Here is a 25,630-nt window from a genome sequence, read left to right on the forward strand (position 1 = left end):
AAATGAATGCTTAATTTACATAATTTATTTTTATTTAAAAAAATTCTTCGTCTTTTTTTTGCCGACTTTTTCTTGCCATCCTTTTGGACGTTTTCCTCGCATCTATCTCTGCTTCTGACTCTCCCACGATGATTTTCGCCCCGAAATTTTGGACGTTTCGCAAACAGCTAAGGACGTAATCCAAGAAAGCCTAAATGGAACGACTGGGGAGTTTCTGAATACCGGAGAAGTTTTCAGTGCGAATACTAATAAAAAGAAAATGCAATAAAAAAATGGCGAACATCTTGATTTAACTTAGAAATACAATTTTTCGAAGTTTGCTATTAAAAGGACCTCAAACTTTAATTTGGGAATACGACATTTTCACTATGGCGTCATTTGACTACAACTACCAGAATCCTTCAGTTTTTTGTGTTCTCAGAGTTATTGTTCTTTGCTCTCCACTGGGATTACAAAACTTGAATTTGAAAAGGAAACCAAAATGAATTCTGGTAGTTGTAGTCAAATGACGCCATCATGAAAATGGCCTATTGTGGATCAAACACACGGTGACCAAACCACTTGATTATTATTTTGCAAATAACACGTCCTCTGTTTTTTTTTCTTGTTTTTACTCTTTCAAAGTTTTGAAAAAGTGTTCACCGTTGTCGGATTCGCAATGAGAAACTACCGAAAAAAAGTGTGATCGTCCATTTCCGAGTTGCTGTAAACCTCATTATATAAACGAGGTTAAGTGCAAAGCTTTTCATGTGAAAATTAGTCTCCTTAGCATATGAATTACAACTAATCTTCATAAAAGAAACTTTGCACTTTACAATGAGGTTCAAAGCAACTCGGAAATGGCCTATACTCCAAATGCAAATGGAAAGAGAAAAAAAATGAAACAAACCTGCACAATATAGGATTTATTACTTCGAAAGCTTTGCTAACCTCATCAATTTTTCTTACAATAAATATAAACTGTTAATGGTAATTTATACTATAAATCTTATTTTCTTTTCTATATTGTATAATAGAATATCCTTTATCGGAAGCTATACTTTATCTAAACTAAATAATATATTATCATCAATAAGCAAAATTATATTTTTCATCCATGGTCACTGTGGCCAGCCACGAGTAAATTACTACTACAAAATAATTTACTTATCTACCTAACTAATGCGGAAGTAACTATTAGATGAATCACGTGAGCATGCTTATGCCGCCCTTGCCGTCTGTGGACGAGCAAAATAACTACGACAATAATTGGCCATTTCTGAGATCCTTTGAACCTCATTATGAAAGCGAGGCTAAGAGCAAAGTATTATGAAAATTAGTTTTCATTCATATGCAAACAAAACTAGTTCTGTAAATGGTTTGAACCTAGGAGCCCATGTCATAAGTACGTAAATTATGATCATCCGGGTGAGTGTAGTCCTGAGAAGGACTGTTTGTGGTGACTGACTGACGTTTCGACAACCTGAGCGGAAGTCATCTTCAGAATCCTCTTGACTCTGAAGTTCAAAGTTACCCTAAACAGTCCTTCTCAGGACTACACTCACCCGGATGATCATAATTTACGTATTTAAAACTTGTTTTCATATCAAACGATTTGCACTTAGTCTCGCTTTCATAATGAGGTTCACAGCGTCATATAAAGTACTTCTCATTGATGCAGTTAAGCTCATTTGAACAGAGGAGAAATAGTTTCGCGTTTGTAATGTACGTGAGTATTTGTTTCAATAGTTACATCAGAAGTACTAGTTATATCTGACACTTCATAAAAGCGTTGATAGAATAAAGGCCTTTATGTGAAAATAATTCAAACTTTGCCGCAATGACTGCCAGAAGTAGAACGAACGTCTGCTTGCTGCAGCGATTACGGCAACGAAAGATTGCCCACACCTTTTTCATAATTTAACGAATCAGGAAGTCCTGGAAACAGAACTACTATAGAAATATCGCTAACTATTAGTTTTTAGTATAAATCTACTAGTGTCCTATCACGAATGCCATTCTCTGATTGGCTACGCTGGTCGCTATCTATTCTGTGATAGATAGTGAGTAGCGGTTTTCAACAAAATGGTGGCCGCTTCCTCGCGTTTTCGAAGTGTCTGCAATGAGGATATAGATAATTTACTTGTTTAGTTTTGAACAACTAGTAGATTTATACTAAAACAATTAGATTATTCGCTCTCGATTTCTATGCATGATAGCTGATTCGGGCTGCGCCCTCATCAGCTATCACGCGATAGAAATCTCGAGCTCATAATCTAATTGTTAAATAGACTCACACACTGTATTAACAGTACTTAGCTTATAGGCGTGAAAAACGGACATATTCGCGTTAAATTTCTTTTCCTAACACCGCCCTTACTAAATCCTCTACTTGGACATTATTCTGAGAAAATAAAGGGCTGTGAAAAGACTGTTACAACGCCCTGGAGAGGGTGAAGAGGGGAGAAAAATTGGGAACGAAGTTGTAAACGAGAAACTATTGTACTAAAATCATCATGACGGGGCGGGCGTACACAAAAGCGGGAAAACGGTTAAACTGGTATCATTTGAGAACGGAGAGAAAGAAGTTCAAATTCGCACACGAGTCGACGGAGTTTCTCAAACAGGAGTGGCAGTTTGAAATAGAAAATTGAGAATTTAGTCGACGAGGACGCGCGGTTATCGAGAAGAGCGCGACAGAGTTTGTGTTCAAGTCATAACAAGAGTTTAAACTATTGTCAATACTCGTGAATTCTCGGAAACATTCGCAAGACCTCGATCGTAAACACTCGTGAATTCTCGCAAACATTTGCAAGACCTCGTCAACAGTAGTGAACTCTCGTGAACATTATTAACTCTCCGTTTATACTTGCCAACACTCGTGAAATCTCGTCGATTCTTGTTCTAGTTTTTGTCCGTTTTACATCTCTACCTGTATCCACTCTGCAAATGATGATCACGTCAGTCAGCTAGTTCTCTCTGTTCTTGACTCTTCTTCAGCTGCTCAATTATTGCATCTTTGGACTAAGAATTAAAATGACAATAAACTGAGAGGAATGAATATAACAGGTCCCCAACTTGGAATATCACTATCCTCTCTCCTCCCTTCCAGGATAAGATGATATTTCATTCCAGATTAACGCCAACCACTATACAAGGTTTTCCACTATTTTTGCCAGTTATAATGACCTCCTCCAAGCTACTCAGATAGTGAGGAGTATAGCAAAGGCGGCGCATGCCTAACGTACCACATCAAAAACTACAACACGACAGCAGAATATAGGCCTCGAGCCACAGACCTTCAGAACTGAGGCGTTCGGCATTACACCATCACCCCTCCACATGGAGCAGTATATTGGCCAGGTTTAGTCTTGTGCGGTATTGAACGAAATAATTATTAATATAAGCTTTTCAGAAAAAATGCACTTTACGCAAGCGGAATAAAAATGATTAATAACAACGCTTACCCGAACTTCACGCCGAAGCAAATCTATTTCCCTTGAAAATTTTTCACTTAGTTCATGAACAAGAGCTTCTTTGATCTGACAAAAGACAGAGAAACCCACATTATAAAAAAGAAGCCATGAAAATTTCGCCCATGCAAGGAAAGGTTCCCCTTGTATTCTGCAAGGTGGCACGGATTATTCAGGGCCAGGTTGTTCGAAAGCCGATTAACGCTAATCCATAATTAAAAGTTAACCGGTTTTCATTACGCTTGTTATAAATTTTTTTGAAGGCTAAATTTTAGGTAATGCTAAAGAAAAGTCTAAGGCAGAATTAAAAGACAAAAATCTTTTGGAAGAATCCTTATGGATTAGTCAATAAACGTGAATCAAGTTCAAGTTAAACCAGGATTAGCTTAATGGAGCTTTCAACAACTGGGTCCAGGACCCATTTACACACCGTCCAGTTGCTCGAAGCGTGGTTAGCACTAACCCGGGTTAAATACCATGACAACCTATAGGTTTTAATACCTCTTAACCAATGGTTAGCGCTAACCATGCTTCAAGCAACTCAGCCCTGGTGGATACAGAATGATGTGACTGTGATTATAACTGGGATTGGGATCAAAATCAGGATTAGGGTTAGGATTCCAATTCCGATTATTCAGGACCCATTACAACCCTGATGAATGCAGAATGATGTGACTGTGATTATGATTGGGATTAACATCAGGGTCAAGATCAGGAATAGGATTGTAATTCAGATTCGGATACGGATTCGCATTATGGTCTTGTTCAAGAACCCAGCACTGCCATCACCCGATGAAGCAACGACCACGAGAGTACAACATTAACACACTGCGCATGCGACGTGCCTATCTAGTAATACGTCTGACGTCATTACTCAGTGGTTTAATAAATTATATAGAGCTTTTCATTGAGCTTCGCGTTATTCTAATTGTCATGTCCGACCATCGGTCATCTTTTACAGTCAATTCACGTCACGCGTGACCGGTATTTTTGAAATTTGAACGGAGTGTTCAAATTAACACACATCGCCAACGAGATTTCAGAGTTCCCGTAGAAATTTCCCTAGTTTATTGACGGTATAAAGCTGAATTTTTCTTTTATACATTACAGCATTAAGTATTTCAAGAATAACAATTGTTTTCCAAGTATTTTCAACCTTTTTTTTTTCCGTTAATGTGTCTTTTTCGGGAAGATTTCCAGAGAAATATTCAACAGTCCATTCACATGTCGGACATTACAAAGAGAAATTCGAATGTTCATTTCATTCGCGGAAATACTGTTCACGCGTGACGTGTATTGACTGTAAACACAAAACTGAATTCGGCTCATCGGCTGAACAGCTGAACACAGCATGCTTATTATCAAACCTTGCCCCGTGAAGAATTGAATTTACAAAACCGAATATCTTTTGTTCATTTGTCACGCATGTACGAGCTTTCTTCAAGACCCTTGTTAAACAATTTCACCATCAACGGAATAAAATCTTACCTCCTCACGAAACTCTCGCATACACTTTTCTCTTTCTTCTTTCAACTCTCTCTTGGCGCTTTCAATGTGCGAGTATATCCTCGCCCTTCGGGATGCCTTCTTACGAATCGATAATTCATCGCTGATGTTCGAAAGCCCGATATTTAACGAAGATTGCTCTCGTAGAAGATCCGCCATCTGAAAAACAAAATGGCAAAAATAATTTAAGCCCAGAGTCACGTGATGCTGTTCTGTGTATGGAGAACTTGTAAATGGATCTGACAGTTGCTGATAAATGCCTTTCGTGGAGTTGTTCTGTGGAATTTTTTGGTCAGGTTGCACAGCGTGATTCTTAACTAAATCCTGTGGATAAAATCCTGAAGTGAGACCATCTGGGCAGTACTTTCCTGTGGTGCTGTTTATTATGCTTTATAAAATAGCGCGCGTGTTTCCCTATCTAATACCCGGCCTATTGGCGTCATCATGGTACATTTTTCAACAACATACGCACGGCCGTGCGTCCATAAGATGACGTGTACAAATCAGACAAACTCAGGTTTCCGTAGCCTAGTTTTAACAAAGTTTCCCCTGAAATGGACGAAAGTAGTGAAGAACTATCGGACTTTTCTCTTACGCTTCCCGCGTGCATCCACAACTCGATATACGCACGCTAAGCATGAACCAATTCTTAAATTGTACAAAGTGATTTTAACTTTTGAGTCCGTCGATGAAATCCTAAACTGTAACCATTCAAATGAAAGCTACTAAGCAGTACTTTCCTGTGGGACCGTGTATTACGCTGTACAAGGTGGTTCTAACTTTATCTCTTGGCATTTAAAACAAAGCAAGCTTCAAGTGAAGGCAAAATACCTTTTGAGATACACTGGAACCAACGGGATCTCTCGTAGCTCCAGCTAGCAGCATGTTACGCCGTTCAGCAAGCATGTCTTTCATCCTTTCAAGTTCAGAATTGATCAACAAGCGAAGCTCTTGAATGGCTTTCATTTCCTCGGTTATGCTGTAAAAATGGGCATGGGAGCAAATAGGTTGGGTGGGATTACTTCTGTGAGTTCATTTTTGAATGAAAATACTTCTACGAATCGTTCATTTTTTATAGGGGAGGGAGGAGGCTGGTCGATTTTACCCATCCAAACGTATTTTCACTCTTTATGGAATTCCCTTTCTATACTTTAATTCAAAGAAACAGACCTTCTTTCATCAGCACTGCAACCGATTCAATGATGATCAAGTAACTCCCCCTCCCTCCATCCCTCAAATTTTATTTCCCCATACCACCTCATAAAAAGTGAGCGATCCCTGAATGACTCATCTGCAAACATTGCATTTGAAGGCATGGTGATTTAGGTGTACTTACCATTTACATGGAAAACACGGAAATTCCAGTTGGAAAATCAAATGGTACGAATCATTCCATTTGGAGCACTTCTAAAATTATGGGCTTCTGGTCAAAGTGATGGATTTTCAGTTTATTTCTCCTTTTTGAATTTACAGCTGCTGCTCGTACATTTTGCATGTTATCCATCTTCTATTAAGACAAGCTAAATCATTTCGTATTTATGCCGAAAATTTCCATCCGGGTGGTTTGCGTAAGTGGTGAGCTCCCCAGGTGTTTTCAACTCCCCTTGAAGCCATCCCCATAAAATGCGTTTTTCCTACCCCCCCACCCCCTCTAAAACGGATATAACGACAAATTAATAAATAAATAAATTTCAATCTCGTACCCAGAGTCCTCAGACTCTTTGGCCAGCGGTTAGTCGCCAGGAGATACCCTGGGAAACTAGAACTTTTATTTCCGGGGAAGTTCTGCGGTGAAACAATGCAAACCGTTACGGGGCAGCCAATTAAAAAAAAATCTCTTTTTTTTCGAATTCTCCAGAGTCTCTCCTAGCGACCAACCGCTAGCCAAAGACCCTGACGACTCTGGGTACGAGATTGGTATCATTTTGAAAGGTGTTCTTTATGAGGGCGTATTGAACGCATTTAAATATATGGGAATTTCAGTGGTACATCCACCAATCCAAGCGGTACTTCGTCTGGCGTTTTCTGGCGTGCTTTTCTCAAAGCTCGCAGCGAAAAGCTTCGGATTTAAAGGTATTTTTCTTATCCCTTTTCAACAGACTACCGGTTATTTTTCGTACAAACAAACTCAACGTGTTTATTAACCTTGGAAACTGAAACTTTGCTTTCAAAATTATCAAAAATGGAATTTTTGGTAATGAATTTTGTGCATGTTTTTCGGGTACGAAATCTTTTCGGGAGTTGAGAAACGCACGCCTAATCGAAATGGAATTTGAAAACGTTCCCGGATAAAAACTTCTCAGAGCAAGGACGAGAACCAACAACAAATTCATATAACTCCGTGAGAGGCAAGTGCTCTCACCACTGCGCCATCTCAAAGTTAAGGTGCATGAAAAGTATGTCAAAACTTGAAAGCACTGGATAAAAGGGGATAAGGAAGTGAATCTGAAACCTTTTTAACTTTTCGAAAAAGTTGGGTCGGTCGGGCGATGGGAAGGAAAATTTATGGAGACGGCCTAAGAAATCATTTACAGCAAACCTGCACCCTTCAAAAGCTCAATTTTCACTGGACCCTGATAACCCGCAGCGTCTGTAGCTGTATTGTTTTTTAGGGTTGGGAACATTGTTCTGTTGTTCGTTCTTTTTGTTTTCTCGACCAACCATGTGAGACGTTGCAAATGGGTGCAGGTCGCCCGGTCATTTATGCTTGTCCCAAGAGTCCCCGCTTATAAGAGGTTTGACTGTGTAGATGTGTAGAACTGGCGAAACGGACTTTTAAGTAATGTTTAAAACACGAGCAGCAGTGTTTTTTTTTTCGGAATTTAAAACCACGAGGCGCAGCCGAGTGGCTCTAGACCCGTTAAAACACGTGCTGCGAGTTTTTGAACGGCTTCAAAAACATTCCTGGAAAAGCGTGTGTCAAGAGAGTTCATAACAATGATGCTTTTGTGAACGTTGGAAATTAGCATACGAGAAAAACATTAAACACTGCATACTAATAAGGAGGAGGTTCTATCGGGTTTTTAAACCACTGCACGTGTTTTATCGACCATTTGATAGGTCAATGGGCTTATGAATTATTAATGTATTTTTGAAATTTACGCTTGTGAATATGGTGAATATAGTGTGAGACGCACAAGATATTGCGATATAAAAGCACCGCAAGAGTGTCCAGTGTGAACGAGAAAGAATAGAAAGTGCAAAGTTTGAATTAAACAACTGCGGATTGACATACCGTGCAAGCATTTGCTTAGTGCAATATGATGGTCCGAGTACATCCAGCGATCCGCCAGAAGAGAGAGATGATTCGTACTTTTGAATGCTTTGCTCAAGAACGTTTATTTCGTGAAGATAATGCTACATTGTGAGAAAAGAAAAGTGGAAATGAAAATAAGGAAATGCGAAGGATAGACCATCTTCTTTACCATACCACAAGGCTCAGAGAGTCTACCCATTTCAAACCAGAGCCAATCACATGCGTCAAAAGCCATTGAAAGAAAGAACGGGATAAAAGAGGGCAGCCGCGAGCATGCGCGGAGAAAACAGTCATCGCGAAAACCGCGGGAAATCCGTATATTACATAGCGATTGGCTTTTGTGTGATTGGCTGAGAATTCCCAAAGAGCATGCGCACTAATAGAAATCACATATGACTTGATTTAAAACCAACTACCAAAACAAAACGTTTAAAAATAAACAAACAAACACATAAAAGATGTAAAATATTTATTTTTTTTTTTAAAAAACAAGACAAACTAAAAAGTTAAAACAGCAAACACAAACAAGCACGACAAAGCCTTTAAATAATTAAATAAAAAATTAAATAGACTTAATTTGAAACTAATACTCTCTATCTTATTACTTATATATCAATAATCCAATATCCTTATTTGTGCATCTTCTTTGCCTCAAACATTGTTTATTATAGATTGTTTCATGAAAGCTGTTAACAGTTTTTTAACGGTTTTAAAGCTTCCTGTCAAGTGTTATTGTAAATAAAATAAAATGTCACTAAAATGCTCGAATTCTCCTTTAGTTAATGCTTTTGTCTCACCAAAATGATCGAAAAAATGTTTGCGTAATGTGCAAAAGTCTAGATGTTACCAGCCCGACATTCAAAGCGATGCGAGTTTACCTTGGATATCTCTAAACAAAACTGCCATTTCTGTGTGAATCAAACTGGCGCGAGTTTACCACGGGAGCCGTATTCCGGTAACGCTGAAACGCACGCCGTTGTCTTGTAAACGCGGCGTCTTTAATAATCTTTTTAGTTTCAACTATTTCAATGCAGAATAAAACTAACACCGTATTAAAAGAAAAAAAAAGGTTTCTGTAAACGCGGTATAATTTTTTCATCTCACACCGGATTGAAAGTCGTTCCGGTAACATGAAAACACTCCCCAAGGCAGGCGCATGAGTGATTATATTAACACTTTGATCGCCACTAGCGATCAGCATCTGAATTCTCCTTACAACATAACTACTAGATCAAATACATAGGTAATGAGAATTAAGCAACTGATCCGTATTTCATGAAGAATTCTATCAGATAGAGAGAGGCTGTGTTGTGGAACATAGCAATCCAACTGTTACTCACATCACTTTAATATATTTTTCTACCGGGTAAAACAAGATATATTTATCAGGGAACTCGATTTTAACAGTGTGCCAATACAAACACAGCTAAGGACAATGTCACACTTTAAATTTGATTAGCAAAAATCAAAGATGTGTCTTGTTAATTTTAGTAGTAGTTAACATTAGATAGAACACGACCCCACAAAACTGTGTATGTTTAAAACATTATCGTGTTTAAATAAAGGATTGTATTGTATTGTATTGTATTATATCCCTAAAAATGTCTTGATGTTTAAATAAATTCTCCCAACTACGACCATAACAAATAGATGGCGATCATTAGAATATACAGTTGATATTGGGGCTCATTAAGGCGCACGTGTGCCAAAAATCGTATCGAAATTTGGCTCGTGAAATTCTCGCGGGTAAAATTTCTTATGTGATATCCGGGGAGTCAATTTACAAAAATAAAGTTAAATTGTTCATGATATAAGCATGTTACCGCGCATTTCCTTCCTCTGGAAGATTAATTTTCATGGCTTTAATTTAAAAGACCCTTTATGATTCACAGAAACACGATTAAATGTTGTTAAAAGCGAACGATTTTGTAACCCGGAGTTTTTTACTTCTGGCAATCTGTGTAGTTTACCACGCAAATAATACCACAAAAAATCGAAGTATATTGAAGGAAAATTCGTTTGACCAATCACAGCAAAGTATCATAACCTAGCTGACAGGCAATACGAATATTTTCCCAAGTCATATCCACCCTCCCCTTAAGATTTCTAGAAGCCAATTGCCACAACCAATCTGACTTATAAATACCGGTCGGAATCTATGAGAGCTGCTGGCGCAGACCACAAAATCGTATTTGTTTTCCTCTTAAAATTCATGGAAGGAGACGCGAAGCACCGAAAGGTGAACTCGCGAGGGGCATGTGGTCGGAAGCGTGGATTCTCACATGCGGGTCTCACACGGTCGCTCGCTCGCAGAATACCGCGCAAGTTTGTAAGACGGTCAAAACCAACGAACGGATTATTTTGCAGTTTACTACCAGCGAGCCACACGATACCAACCACTAATGGAAAGCAGTTTACATTTTCAGACATGCTCAGGGTCAACACTGTCTGATAATAAATAATTAATTACAAGACAATCATTTTAAACTGACCTGCTGATAATCAGAATCAACCTTTTGCTGTGGCTTTTGAAATCCTTCCCTCTGTTCCACTTGTGCGCATGCCCCAGATGACTCTGTCAGTTCCTCTGGAACAGATGAAACCAATCCGTTCTCACCAGCGACAAGATCATGTGAGTTTTCAGTTTCCTCTCCAAATTGTACGCTAGGTTCAGGCCGAGACAAGTCATGTTCACCTCCCATGGTAAGGAAAGAATCGTCCCTCTTTTTGTGTTCATAATCTTTGTTAGAATCGTCATGTTGCTCTGAAATATTATCATCTGTTACTGGAGTCAATGGTGGCAAATCTCCTTCGCTTCTAATTACTATTTCGCTTGAGCTAAATTCAGATTGGGAAATCACAGCGGTTTCAGCCTCCTTAAGATTCAACGCTTCTCCATTGCTTTGCAGTTCATCTTCAACACTTCCACCAGGCAACAAACCTATTTCTTCTAACTTGTTTTCATTTTCCTCTAGTGCAGGCTTTTCAGGTTCAGATTTACACACTGTGTTATAGTTCTCGTCCGTAGCACTGACACAATCAGGACTAGCGCTCGAAAAATCAATATTTGATTTCATGGTTTTGGATGTAGCGTTAAAACTTAGCGCTAAATCTTCGGAGGAAACATCGTGTGTTACTTCCATGCCCAGACTTTTGTCTTGATGTACAGAATCTCTCAGCACGGGTGAATTTGGAGTAAACACAAACGAAGCCAAAAAGTCCTCATCAATTGGACGCTGCTTAGTTAACGATCTCGTTCTTCTCTGCGCGAAGGTAGCACGCGGAGATTTTTCGTCGGCACACACCCCTCCCTTTCGGGCCTTTTCTACGGCCAAGCTGAGCATTTCCGGATCTAGAAGTGCTGCCAAAGGTCTGCGGCTGTCACTCACAATGACATGTGCGTCTGCGGAGAAACGCTTCAAGCCTAACGTTGGCGAAGAAGAGCCTGGACTGAGCGTGTCTTTATCTGGAGGCATTTCCTCAAACCCGCTGCTTTCTCCGCTGTTTTCTCTCGTTAAACGCTTGTCTGATGACTCGACATTTAATCCGGCTTCTGGATCCGTGGAGGACGATGATTCTTTCTCGTTGAAGTCTTCGTTCGTGATTTCCTCGAGTTCAAACGAATCTTGCACAAAAACACTTGCCACTTTCAAGTGCGCTGGGATCGGCAAACAAGGTGAAATGCCCATCGTGTCTTCGATTTGTTCACTTCCAAAGCCTACCGATGCATAGTTTTTGTTAGAATCACTAGCACTTGTCTCACCTTGGTGTATTTCTGCATTACAATCATTGAAATTCACTGCATCACACTCAGAGGATTTCTCTGAGTTACTTGTCGCAGCATCTTGAACACGAGACAAATCCGCTTCTTCTTTATCTTCTACAGTTACAATTATCAATGATTCATCTTTAGGTTTCTCGGCAACTTTAGTTTTTTTGAACTCATTCGATTCCAAGCCCTTGTCTCCGATTTCTATAACTGGTACACACGGTAACACTTCAGATTCCATGTTTGCTTGTTCCAAAGAATCCTCCCTTACTATAGTTCCTTCTTCGTTAGAAAGCTTCCTAGAAATCTTCGTCCGCACCGTCCCGCTCCCAACAGAGGAAACTTCAAGCTCTTCTGTAACTGGTTCCAAAAACATCCCCTTGGTCACGTGAGAAGGCTTGTTGAGCCTAAGGTGCCTCATCAAGTCAAACGAGTCCTCAGGGACCTCCTCAGGTTCGGAGATGAGGGGTACAGAGCTGTAACCTCCGCTAAGCACCGGGTTTACTGGTTCCGTGCAAGATGCGATGAACCTGAGCGGGATCCTGCTGGAACCTGGGTCCGACCATACTGGGGACTCTTGAGACTGGAGAGAGATGACAAGAAAGAGAACTTATTTAGTTTGAAAAATGACCGACATTTAAGTCCTTCGTAAAGTTAGCTAAAAGGAGGAAATTTTGATTATTGATAAACAAAAAGGATTTCATTCTCAGTGAAACAACACCGTACGTGACTCAAGATTCCGCTCTGAAAGTAAAGTGCATTTGTTACGTGGCAACTGTTTTTCTTCTTAGAAAATGTTGATAAACTAAACCAATATATACAATAACTCACTTGAAATGAAATTAAAATTTACACCCACGTTCAAAGAAGTGCACTCAAAACAACCTTCTAATTCTAATGCTCTTTGTTTGATTGACCAGTTAGTAGTTTAAATGACATCCAACACGTTTCTTCACACGAAAAAATAGAAGCGGTTTTGAATAAATTATCGCAGCTCAGGGGTTGAAGGGACCTAACGCCGGACATTTTTGTACTAGGACTACAGGCAGCGTTGCCTGAAATAACATTTATAACATTTGTAACCTAATAAACGATTTTCATGTACACTAACTACCCTTCGGGCAAAGCCCTTTTTAATCCTGCAGTGAAGCAGCTCTCGCAAGCTTGTAATTGTTTTGATTGTGTAGCAACTGCTATCATTTTTAGGGTTGGGGGTACATACATACATAATCTTGATTTCATCTCGAATTTTAGAGTAGCTACAAAATTAGCTAATATCTCCGAGAAATAATAACGTTAACACAAACAAAACGATGCCAAAAAAGAGGGTATTGTTCTGTTATTTGTTCTATTGTTTTGTAGAAGAGCTGCAAGCCAATTACGTGAGACCTTATGAGCTGCTAAATCTCCCTAGAAACAATTCAATTCAATTCATTTATTTGCCATTAACCAAAAAATACAACATAAATACATTAAAGATGAAACACAATATTCCTACTATTACAATATTCCGACTAAACTATTTACAAGATCAAATGTGTTAAAGGCTAGGAAGCCTATATAGAAGCCGGGGGCTTATTGACTATAGGCTTCCTGGAACCGGCCCCAACAGAGTCCCTTTCGATCCAAACTCGAACCTCAGTTTGCTCTTCGGGGAGAATACAATTTTGCATAGATTTGTCGCAACTTTGTGCCGATATTTATTTGGAAAAGCCAAACGTTCAGTTCAGTTCTTCAAAATAGATTTAGATTACGATCCCCTAAAGACAATTGTCCACCTACTTTCATGCGGTCGCACAACCACTTGTAGTCATTCAAACTGGTACTTAGTTAACTGACTTGACGCTGGATTCTATTTTTAAAACGTTACCAAGTAAGAGTTACTCAGGGTTTGGGGGTACTATTCTCACTGATGAAATTTCACACGTACTTACTTTCGGCAAATTGACGTGAGAGAACGAAACTAAAGCATTGCGAAATGTGTTCTTACGAACGCATTTCGCAACGCTTCATTTTCGTTCCTTCAGGACGTCATAGACCAAAGCCAAAAAATTTGAATTTTCTCGTTTTTCGTTACTATTTCGAAAATAAGAGTGGATACTACCACACTATCAGACTCGGTTACCTCGCCACAACTAGTATTCCTTCTGAATTGTTCTAAAGTGATTAATTTAGATAACTTAAGCAGCGACGACGGCAACGCAAACGAAAACGTCACTTGAAAATATTACTTTATTTAATTTGCGCTACTTCGCGATTATTTCAACTCGTTCAACTTTTACAGAAACGGCGAACTACCCAGGAACCAAATTGGTAGGAGTGGCGTTCAAGTTAACTGAGAATAGGAAATTCACCGTCGTGAACTGACGTTCAACACAGAACCTTGAATGTGGCCATTTCACGTTGCTGTTTTGCAGAGGACGGCAAAGAAATGTACCAAAATTAAAACGCGCACACAGAGCTGGTTAAACCTATTTTTTTGCGACGATGTCGTTGCTGTCGCCGTTGCCATTGCTTAATTTCCTCTCATAAATTCTAAACTGGCCAACGGTTCAAGCTGACTTCTACTCTTTCGAACTACCAAGGCATTCGTTTTCAATCATTTCGCGTCTAAAACAGTGACCTGTAACCTATATAAATTGATAACTTCCTAATAATCAAATCAATTCTATCTCACCGGTGAACCGTAGACATCATCCTGATCCAAGCTTCGCCGAAACGACTCGACATTAATGCCACGCGCACTGGACGGTGTCTCAAGAAAACGATCAGGAATACGAGAGCGCATGTCCGGTTCAGCAAATCCCAGGTCAGCAAGAAACTCTTCCGGGTCCACGGTCATTGCGTTCAGCAGTGAAATGACGTCATGGGAAGTTCTTAAAAAGCACGCAAATTAGTCTTTGAATGAAGGTGATTAATTCTCAGTTTTGTTTCAAAATTCATACATTGCGCAATTATCAGTTAACCCTTTAACCCCTAATATCAAAGAACAAATTCTCCTATCTTGTCCCCATACTTTTCTTATAAAAGTACTAGGAAGAAGCTATTAAAATATCAATTGAAGAAAATTCACCTTGGGTGATCATATCCTAAATTCTCATGACCTCAGGGGTTGAAAAAGCATTGACGTTACAAGGAGAAATTTGATGCTGATCACTGTTTGGGCTTAAAGGGTTAAGGCTGACGATCTAATTTGACGATTGACCAATTCTATAATCAGTAAAAAAATAAATCTAGTTTCCAGTTAGAAGTAGCCATTTCTGGGCTATCAGTTTTTATAAAATCTCCTAGCACGCGCCAGCAATGAAAATCAAGGGAACGCGACGCGCCTCCCTCGCAGCCGTTTTTAGTGCCGTCACGCAACGCTACAAAACAACTTAGTTGACAAACAAGCACGGCTGAATACGTGATTAGTTTGAGCCAATACAGCGCGTGCTCAATACATATATACGTAACCGCTGATCAACCCGATAAGCCAACAACTAACAGCAACTACTAGGAAAATTACAAGCCTACTGCTGATGAACGTGTTTAGTTCGACTTGTAATGTAATTGTTGTCACGTTTTTAGTTTCACGTCAGATCGGAAAATCAGTTGCAACAGTATATGGAGTAAGTGACACAGGCAAACTCGGGAAAAAAAATCCGAGTGCTCGTTTCAGGAGTCGAACCTAAGACCTTCCGATTACTAGTTCGGATGCTCTACCACTGAGCTACAGGAGACTCGTGGGAGCTAAGGCTATTAAACTAGGTTCATGGGACAAACATTCTGCATACTCCTAAGATTGGAATGTCATGTGTGGCATATGCGCAATGGAATAAATATGATGGAATATTGACGTCATGTCACGTTTTTAGTTTCACGTCAGATCGGAATATCAGTTGTAACAGTACATCGAGGAAAATCGAAATATCACATAGTTTGCCCACGTTGAGATAAATTACAAGTCGCTCACTTGGCAGATTATATCAGAACACCAGAGACTAACATTCGATTCGATTAATTAAGTGTGGGCGTGTTACTAAACCAATCTACTATGGAAACTTACTCTAAAAATTGACAACGCGGGACGCAATAGACTAGTGTTTTAAGTCAATACTGTAGATTCAGGAAATTTAATTTAAAAATAAACGATTTCGATGGTGAGTACTCTCCACATTTCGAAATGCTGGTTTTTGAGAAGAGAAAACCGGATTACCCGGAGAAAGACCCCATTGGAGCAAGCCGGGACAAGAGCCAGCAACAAACTCAACCGACATATGACATCGAAAGCAAAAAAAGTATTCAACGTGGGATTACAAATTTTCAGGTGAAGGAATTCCTTTGTTTCTGTAGCATATGGCGACTATAGCAGTACGACTAGCGCCTGCATAAGAAGTGCGTCAGTCACAGGGTACGGCGTATGCTGACTTCTGACGCAGACGAAGGGGTCTCCAAGTTGTGTAAAAAATCTCGAATGTGGAATCTATAGGAGGACTTGTAACCACCATTTCTTACACTGAAAACTCAAAAGCTTGTTACCTTAAAATTTGTTAATATTAACATAATTCACAAGATAGCTTGCGCGCGCGTTTTTCCGGTATTCCACCATTTCTTGCTCTGAAAACTCAAAAGCTTGTTACCTTAAAAGTTGTCAGGCAGCATTAATATAATTCACAACATAGCTTACGTACGCGTTTTTCCGGTATGCCATAGGTCACAAACTTCCTGAAGTTCCTTTCCCACAAGGAAGGAAAAAAAAAATTCAACGCTCTTCAAAACGGAAGACCATGTTAGCTATATGTGTTTAGTTCCAGCGTAAGGAATTTGTAGAGTCGACCAGAATAAACAAAAATAGAAGGTGTAACAAAGCAGAGAGACAGGTTTAAATATTTGTAAAAAGAACGACAATGAACCACCCGTGAGTCATTTGGACAGCATCTCTTGTGGTGTATTGTATTACAAGCGTAGGTCAATATACAGTTACAGGCTCGACGTAGCAGACAAACAGTGTGAAAACAACAATCGAATTTTATCTCAGCTTTGAAATACTTCGTCAAAATTAACATTCAAACTGTTTACATCATTTTATTGCCACTTGTCTACTTAGTTTCTTTTTCGGTAACACGAGCTTCTTTATCAGTTTTGTCGAAGGAAAATCACGGTGATGACTCGCACGTGCAAGACCGTCATTTTCGCCTTCAAACTAAATGAATAAATCGAAATGAGACAACGGACCATGACGAGCGAGTGTGTCCAAACTCAGAATGAAAAAAAAAATTTTTTTTGAAAACAGTACAAAAATTAACGATGTGACAAGAAAGCCCTGCTTAGTAGCTTTCTTTTGAATGGCCATTTGAAGAATTTCGATTCTTTCACAGACGACAAAGTCAAACCACACCATACATGTATGTGGAGAGATTTGGAGAGTCACAATGTGGTACTACTCGGGCACTACTCTCTGGACAGTATCAGAATATCGACATGAGTTCGTATGTCACAGATAACCAAAGCACAAAATAATTATCTACAATCGAACAGAAGAGGTCATGGATAAGGGGTGCTGGTGCTGCGTTGCTGGGGAGTAGAAACGAATGTTTGGTTTATCAACAGAGTTGATAACTAAAGGTAGATTCGAGTGCTGACGTTTGAAGCGTTAGCCCATCGTCAGTTACCGTCAGTTATCTACTCTGTTGATAAACCAAACAGAAGAAGAGATCATGGTTTAAAGCGCCATTCCAAGTCACCTGTTAGACTACTGTCTTTTTTCTCTGCGGTGTAGTGGAGCGAGCGAGCGAGCGCGAATAGGAACTAGGAAGCTTTAATAATGACAACGGCGACGGCAACGACAACGTAAAAAAAAAAGAATAGGCTTAATTACCAAAACAATAACTCTGCGTGTGCATTACACTTTTTGGTACAATTCTTTGCCGTCACTGCACGACTAGGACGTGAAATTTCCTGATGGGACGTTTTATGGAGGACGTAAACACACGACGGCCACGAATTTTTCTTTCTCTTTCTAAACTTGGCTGCGGTCTCCAAGAATTCAACTCCAGGAAATTTCACTTACATTTGACATTTAAAGGGAGTTGGAATAATTGCGACGACGTTTCAAAAATCGCGAATTCATTTTAATAGTGACGTTTTCGTTGCCGTCGCCGTCGTCGTTGCTAAAGCTCCCTACTTGAGCAGCGACGAAGGCAACGCCTGCTTCGCGATTAGTTTAAGTCGTTTAAAGGAACAGTATCACGCTATTTCTAGGGACACATTGAAAATCGAAAAGACGCTATTCGGTTGATAGCAGCCAAGATATAATGACAAAATCCCATTAAAAGACTATCAGAATGCAAAGAAACTATCCACGGATATTTTCACCGGCAGATGACCAAGATTAAGAGAGGTTCAAATTTGAAAACGTCGGGCGGACGTTTTCAAATGTCGCTGTCGTAACGCACTAAAAATCGCCGGTTGTACTATATTTTGGTTCAACCTTTCCTCTTGGAATCACTATTAATATTCTTTAAATTATTGATTTAAAATTAATTAACACAGTGTTCAAAGTTTAAATTTAGTTAATTTTGGCCAAAAATCACGATATCTCCCATGATACTGCCCCTTTAACTTTTACAGAAACTGCGAACTACCCAGGAACCAAATTAGTAGGAGTAGCGTTCAAGTTAAGAAAGAGAATGAAAAATTCACTATCGAGTGCTCATGTTCTCCGCAAAACCTTAATTTGTTCATTTCACGTTGTTGTTTTGCAGAGGACGACAACGAAATGTACCAAAATGTAAAACGCACGTGCAGAGCGATTGTTTTTGCTCTTTTAACTTGTTTTGCGGCATTATCGTCGTTGCTTAAGTTCCCTACCAAAGGGACGCGACATGTAGTGGTGGAGAGAAAATCAGAGGTTAAAGTATAGCCACTGTACTGTTGTTATGCGTTACTCCTCACCACGGAAAATTCGGACTGGCTCTTTCTTGGAATTTTATGAGTGTCAATAATCTGTAAACAAGACGCTAGCCGCTGTCAACACCAGATTTAACAACAAAAGGTTTCATATATCGATTACTTTGCATGCCATCAAAGAAGCTAATAAATCCTTTTATCCCTTCCTTTAAATGTTTACATTAATTTTATAACCCTCCACTCTCAGTCATGGGAGGTGATTTTCACGAGCACTCGCTTATTTCGCCCGCACTTAGCATACACGACTTGAGACACTGAAAAAATTACGTTGGTTTTAAAGGGGCAGTATCATGGGACATATCATGATTTTGGGCAAAAATTCACTAAATTTAAACTTTGAACATTGTGTTTATTAATTTCTAAATCGCTAATTTAAAGAAATATTAAAAGTGATTCTTCTGAGACGAAAGGTTGAACCAAAATATAGTACAACCAATTTTTAGTGCGTTACGACAGCAAAACTTGAAAACGTTGCCCCGACGTTTTCAAATTTGAACCCATTTTTATTTTGGTCATCTGCCGGCAAAAATATCCGTGGATAGTTTCTTTCGATTCTGATAAACTTTTAATGAAATTTTGGTCATTATATCTTGGCTGCTATCAACCGAATAGCGTGTTTTCGATTTTCAATGTTTTACTAAAAATAGCGTGATACTGTCGCTTTAATGCTGATGCTTAGACGCCAGAAAGGGAAACATTCAACTTGCAAGTGACGTGTTCGAATTATTTCATTGACGCCGGCGATTGTGATGTTAAAGTTCAGTTCAGAGCAGGTGGAGTTCTAAAAAGTAAAGAAGGAAGGCCTTTGGAGACTGGGTGCTCGTCCCAGGACCCTTGGCAGGTTTCTTTTACAGGTCATTGGTCACAACTGCATGTCACCATGACAACAGTATATAAACAAGCTAAACAGGGTCCCCTAACTATAACCCCATACTACAACGCTAATTCAGGCCTTGGGCACACTAACCCTCTTGGTTATACAGGTGCTTCGACAAAGGTTGGCCAAAAAAGCGTAAAAGCGTACGCGACAATGCCGAAAGGTTGTCTGGGAAATACCCAATAAATTTCAATCAAAGCTCAGAATCCATATTGTCCGCCATCTCAAGTTTTCGCTGTACGGTCGAGGACAACCTTCGTCGAAACAGCTGTATACCAGTACAACAGTGACATGTACTCGTGACCTGTAAAAAACAGTTGTCCCAGGGCCATGTTCTCATTACCTAAAATCATGTTCTCGTTCATCAATTTAGTGCCCACCATTCTGCTTACTGCAATGAGGTATAGGTTAATAGCACAGGACCTGACAAAATCCTATTCAGACCAGTACCCATGTCAAGGAACGGTGCCCGAGTACTACCCCATGAGGTATTGCCCGTGCCCAGGCATGTTGCTGAGATTTTTGTTCAGGCAGCAAAGGAAAGCTTTGTTCAGACAAGTACCCATGCCTGAGAACTGGAGCTGGGCACTTACATGTACAATAACATGTAATCTTAATGAGGCCTTATACTGGTAACTGAAAGGAAAGAAATCTACCTGCTACAATCAGAGAAGTCAGATGTCAGGCTGTCAGAGCTATCAAGTCTTCCCACATGAGCCAGCTTTTTAATGATCCTGTGATCTCTTGGGACTCCTAAGCTCTCAGCAGATGATTCATAATGAAACCTGGTACAGTGTATAAAAGTGAAATGCATTATAATAAAAATTATAATAATATACTTGATTATCCTCTCCCCAATAGGAGCTTTTCAGGAATAATGACACAAACAGGAAGAAACTGAGGGTTGTCCAGTACACTCGAAATAAGCCAAATTGTCTAAGGACGGGGTAGATTTAACTCACCGGAAGTCGTGTCGTGAGAAAAAAATGCATAGGTTGTTATGGAGGGCTAGAAATGTTGGCAAACAGAGAAAGGTGAGGTTCATTGTTTTTTGTTAGATGATTGTACATGCTTTAAGGAAGGTGACTCCATATAGTTATTTGGCGCGTGGTGACTGGGTACTAAAATGGAGCGAGCGCACACAGTTTCTAACTGATACGCGAATTTTGATTATGCTGGTGCGCGAAACAAGGGCAGTGTTAGGCTGAAAATTAAGGCTATTTTAATGAGTTTTCCATGGTGAATTTGTTCTGAAAATTGGCTCAATGTTAGGATTTAGCTGGTATTTGTACTCCCAAAAATCTTAGGGAGAATTTTACATGGACAACTGCAATAAATGGCAAAAACGAAAAATGCAGAAATTGGCCAAACGTATGTACAGAATTTGTTTTGACTTTACAAGGAGATACTTTGGAGTTTCTCTCTTCTTTACAAAAAAAAAAAAAAAAAAACAGCAAAAAATTTACCGCGCGAAATTCGGCAAACCCGTTTCAAAATTAGCTAGGAGTGATGGAATCAACAGATGTATCATATGCTGGTTGCCATGGAAACGTGGTTTACTAGTTAAAACGGTGTTTTTAGCAAAGGTGCAAGGCCTTAGGTACTTGAAACTATGTTTGAACCCAGACAATTTCACAGGGCTGAAAGAACCAGAACATCAAGAAAAATATATATCACCAACAGCGAAAACTGAAGAAATGGTATAGAGCCACCTTAAGTATGAGAAAGGTTTTTGTTGTTGCCCTAATAATTTTGCGACGTGACTTCCAGTGAGTTGAATCCTCTGGGCTTATAGACGACTTGACTCAGGTCGGGTGCATTGAACATTGGCTATTTACAAGCACAGCCAAGGAGTTGAACTCAAGGATACTAAGAAACAACTGCAGCCAGCTGACTGCACCCAAACCACTCAGCCGGCATGCTGCCTCCCTCTGCATGCATGAATATTATAGTAGAATTAAGCCCAGCAAAAGCGCTGAAAATAACTAAACAATAAGTCGGCTAACCAGTTGTAAGGATATCATCAACCCTTTCCACAGTGATTATGTATAGGTATGATAACATCCTCAGCGACTGGCCAAGGTTAATAAATTTGTCAGGCCGAAGACCTGAGCGGAGCTAAGCTGCGTGAATTCGAGCGAAAAAAAATATGCTATATTTTTCCTTGATGGAATATCTTATTGCATCTGATGTAGGAAGGACACACTCCTTAAATGCAGATTGGAGTCCAGATTGTATTGGACGATCAACAAATAAATGGATCTTGGGACTTGTATCTGGCATCCCCTGGGATCAATACCATCAAACACACTCCCTCATCTTAGATTATTACTAGTTGGTATTACTTATAGAGCTGTTGTAAATCGATTGGCAATAGTAATTCGCATAATTTGCTTTGGTTTTGCTTTGCTGCACTCTGTGATTGGCTAGATTATTTATGCCCTGCTCGCAATCGTTTTCTTGTTTTTAATGGAATTCTGATTGGTTCATTGTGCTGTTTGTATTTGTTGTGATTGGTCAGACCAATAATTATTACATAATTGGTAAAATAATAAAATGCAAAAAAAGAGGAATAAATAAACAGGGCCTTTCTTAAGAAACCTACATGTAGGTTTCTAAGGCTTGGTTCAGACGCCGTACTTCACATGAGCCCAATGGAATTAGAGTTTAGACGGACCCAAAATTAATTATTAATCCCGGCTGAATTGATTCAGACGCTGAACTTAATTCAGCCAAAATTAATACAATGAAGCATATTACTACTGAAGAAAATTGCAGATTTGTAATAATTTGTGCATTTGATTCAGCTTATGTGAAGTACGGCGTCTGAATCAAAGCAGGTCCACAGCCATTATTCTCGGTTAAGCCAGGTGAGAAAAATGGCTGAGCCGATCCAAATTAGATCAGCCATTCTAAATTGATTCAGACGCTGTACTTCACATGAACTTAAATTATTGAATTGGATTCGGCAGCTCATTTGAAGTACGGCGTTTGAACCAGGCCTAAGACCATCCCAAGATGAGCATAGAAGCAGAAGAAGGCTGACTATCCCGAAAACACTAATTTTTGTGACCAACTGAAAGTCAACTGAGGAGAGTATTGCTTACCCAGTAGACACACTGTCAGAGCTTCCTGGGGAGAGCGATGGGGGTAATGATGCAGAAAATACTTGTGCATCAGTGCCAAGAAACAAGTCATCCTCTGAATCTAAATGGCTTCCTGCAAAATAATATTATTAGCCAAATGTAATATTTTGCGATTATCATGACCAATAAAAATGAGAGGGACATAACAAAGAAAATCCATCTCTGTATCAACAGGTGATTTAAATCCAGATTAAAAAAAAGTAGAAAATGATTTCTGCTTGTGGAGGGAGGAAAACTGGAAGCCCCAAAGAAATAAAATGATACATTTAAAATGTTTTTAAAAGCTACATGCACATGTAATTTTAAGCTAATGATGAAGAGAAGTCGCATTAAAACTGAGTAATCTAGCATCAAAAATCTTTTGGAAAAATCTTTATTGAGTGGAAATTAAACTTGAATCAAGATTCACATTCACCCATGGTTAGCTTAATCAGGCTTTGAACTACTGGCTCCTGGAGCCATTGTTTTTTTTTTTGGTTTGTTTTTTTTTTTTTCAGCCAAGAGCCCAGGAACCCTAACCACCTTGAGACCCTGACACTCCAATGACCTGAATGTTAATTCTCCTGACCCGACTGCCATACATCTCTTTTTAAAGTTTAAGTTCACAGAATTTTCGATGCAAGATTAGTCAGAATTCTCCCAAATGTGGTACAATGGGATAGTGTCCAGGTGACACAGGTTCATTACAAGGTTTACTAAAAACAGAGTTTAAGTAGTTATTAAACAGGTTTGCCTTTTCCAGTGTGTCAGTAACCAGGGAGCTGCAGTTTACATCCTTTTCCATGTGATTATGTATGTATGTACAGTCCAACCTCTTTATTACGGACACCAAGGGGACAGGGATAAGTGTCCGGTTTATAGAGGTGTCCGTTTTAGAGAGGTAGGCTTTATATGGATTTTGGTCTCTCAGGGACCAAGTGAACTGTCCGTAATAGAGAGGAGTCCGTATTATAGAGGTGTCTGTAAGGAGAGGTTCCACTGTACTTATTTTCGACTTTAGTAGCTGTTTAACCTTTAGTTAATGTAGGCTTCAGGTTTTACCCTTCAGTGAGGGACGTAGGTCCCGTTTAGGGTTTTCCTGTCAATACTTGTTCTTTGTATTGCCAAACTATTAAAGTAAAGTAAAGTAAATTTGGTGTTGCATCAAACAACATCACCTAGTTGATGATTTTCTTTATTCTCATTACCTGCCTGGTTGAGAATGTATTGGTAATGTAAGGAGACATTACATATTGATCACTCCTGGGATTGAAAGAGTTAATCATTAAATTGTTGTTAACAAACTTACCCTGCTCTGAAGTTCGCCTTCCCTGGTAAGAAGCAGGATCTGAAGGAACTTCATGTGAAATATGTTCATCAGTGTTGTCCATTAGTTATGTGTATTCTTTATCAGCTAACTCTGCCATTATCTACAAGGCCATAACATTTTCAACCCAAGCTGTAAACAGTAAAAAGTACAGTCAAATACATGTATCCTCTTTAAGATGTACAGTACAGGCCAGAATTAAGCGAACCAAAGCTGTGGAGGCGTATACATGTCTAAAAATCTGCAGATGCACGTCTAGTCAGACTCATTAGTATGTATGAGCTAGCTCATTGTTTTCGTATTGTTGATCTTTCATTGTTCTTTTGAATTGCCTAGGAAATGTATATGTTGTCGTTCAATTTTTTTGGAGGTTTAAAAATTTTCAAACTATGCATTTGATTTTCATCTGTCTCAGATTATGGTAATGAATACCGCACAAAGGAAAATAAAAATTAAACTGGTTTGAAAAATTTGAAACCAAAAAAAAAATTAAGCATAACATATATACTGCAAAATTTAAGCAAAAAAAATCATTGAATTCAAGTCCAAGCAGGTGTACTCTTAGTGACACCGAGGTCCTTTCAATATATACCCAAAGTCAATTAGAGACAAGAAATATGCATGGAAAAACTAACAATAATTAGGTCTGTGGACTCACTAATATTTTTCTCACTTTTGTAAAGTGCCTTAGCACTTTTGTCACTATTTTGGCACTATTATAAATTGTCATAATTCGTTGTAATAAATTGTAACTACAAGGTGGTTCTAACTTTTGAGTTTGTGGATGAAATGACCATTAAAATGAACACCACAGCATAGAGAAGTATTTGAAGTCGACAAAATTCTGTGCAAATTACACTGTGAGTCAGTTGTATACGAATGTCACAGCAAAAAAATTAATAAAAATGAGATTACACATTTACATGTACAATAAATTTCTATTAATAATCATGACAATACTTAATATACTCATATTATATATAAATACATGTACCTCACTTATAACACTTTCAATTTTAATTTCAAATTTTAATTTTTAAGTTTAAATTGTAGTTTAAAAACTTAAAAATTTATTAATTGTTTCAATTTTAATTCTTTTATTGTAAAGTCCCTTAATTTGGGGCTAAAAATGTAAAACAAATTATAACGTGATTTTAAAAAAGATTTTAACTACATGGATACATGAATACACATGTGGAGGATGCTAAAAGACTTCAAAAGTAGTATACATGACATTGTATGATAAAAAGGGTGGATTAACTATAATTGTACACCAGCAAATAATTAAAATGGGATAAAAAAAGGCACTTTGACAGTTTGGCTCAGTCATAAAATAAAGCTTGGCTAAATAAATACATCTTGAGTCC

The 25,630-nt window shown here is 38.9% G+C and overlaps 1 protein-coding gene across 3 annotated transcripts in view; it reads right to left on the reverse strand.

Annotated features, from left to right (window-relative positions):
- Positions 1–890: 890 nt before the first annotated feature.
- Positions 891–25,630, reverse strand: part of LOC146484823 (uncharacterized) — a 28,623-nt gene continuing 3,883 nt past the window's right edge. For 2 of the 3 annotated variants that reach the window (XM_085104264.1, XM_085104263.1), the window contains exons 3-12: positions 24,246–24,395; positions 22,919–23,030; positions 20,468–20,596; positions 14,661–14,859; positions 10,707–12,566; positions 8,194–8,315; positions 5,790–5,937; positions 4,941–5,117; positions 3,447–3,521; positions 891–3,003 (exon numbers count right to left, since the gene is read on the reverse strand). In XM_085104264.1, coding sequence (XP_084960390.1) covers positions 2,941–3,003; positions 3,447–3,521; positions 4,941–5,117; positions 5,790–5,937; positions 8,194–8,315; positions 10,707–12,566; positions 14,661–14,859; positions 20,468–20,596; positions 22,919–23,030; positions 24,246–24,327 — 2,967 coding nt within the window. In that variant the 5' untranslated portion in view covers positions 24,328–24,395 and the 3' untranslated portion in view covers positions 891–2,940. The remainder of the gene's footprint in view (positions 3,004–3,446; positions 3,522–4,940; positions 5,118–5,789; positions 5,938–8,193; positions 8,316–10,706; positions 12,567–14,660; positions 14,860–20,467; positions 20,597–22,918; positions 23,031–24,245; positions 24,396–25,630) is intronic. The other variant, XR_014863525.1, reaches the window with a different exon arrangement.

Source organism: Pavona decussata, unplaced genomic scaffold (genome assembly GCF_977016875.1).
Source record: "Pavona decussata unplaced genomic scaffold, jaPavDecu1.1 SCAFFOLD_29, whole genome shotgun sequence".
NCBI classification, from domain to species: domain Eukaryota; kingdom Metazoa; phylum Cnidaria; class Anthozoa; order Scleractinia; family Agariciidae; genus Pavona; species Pavona decussata.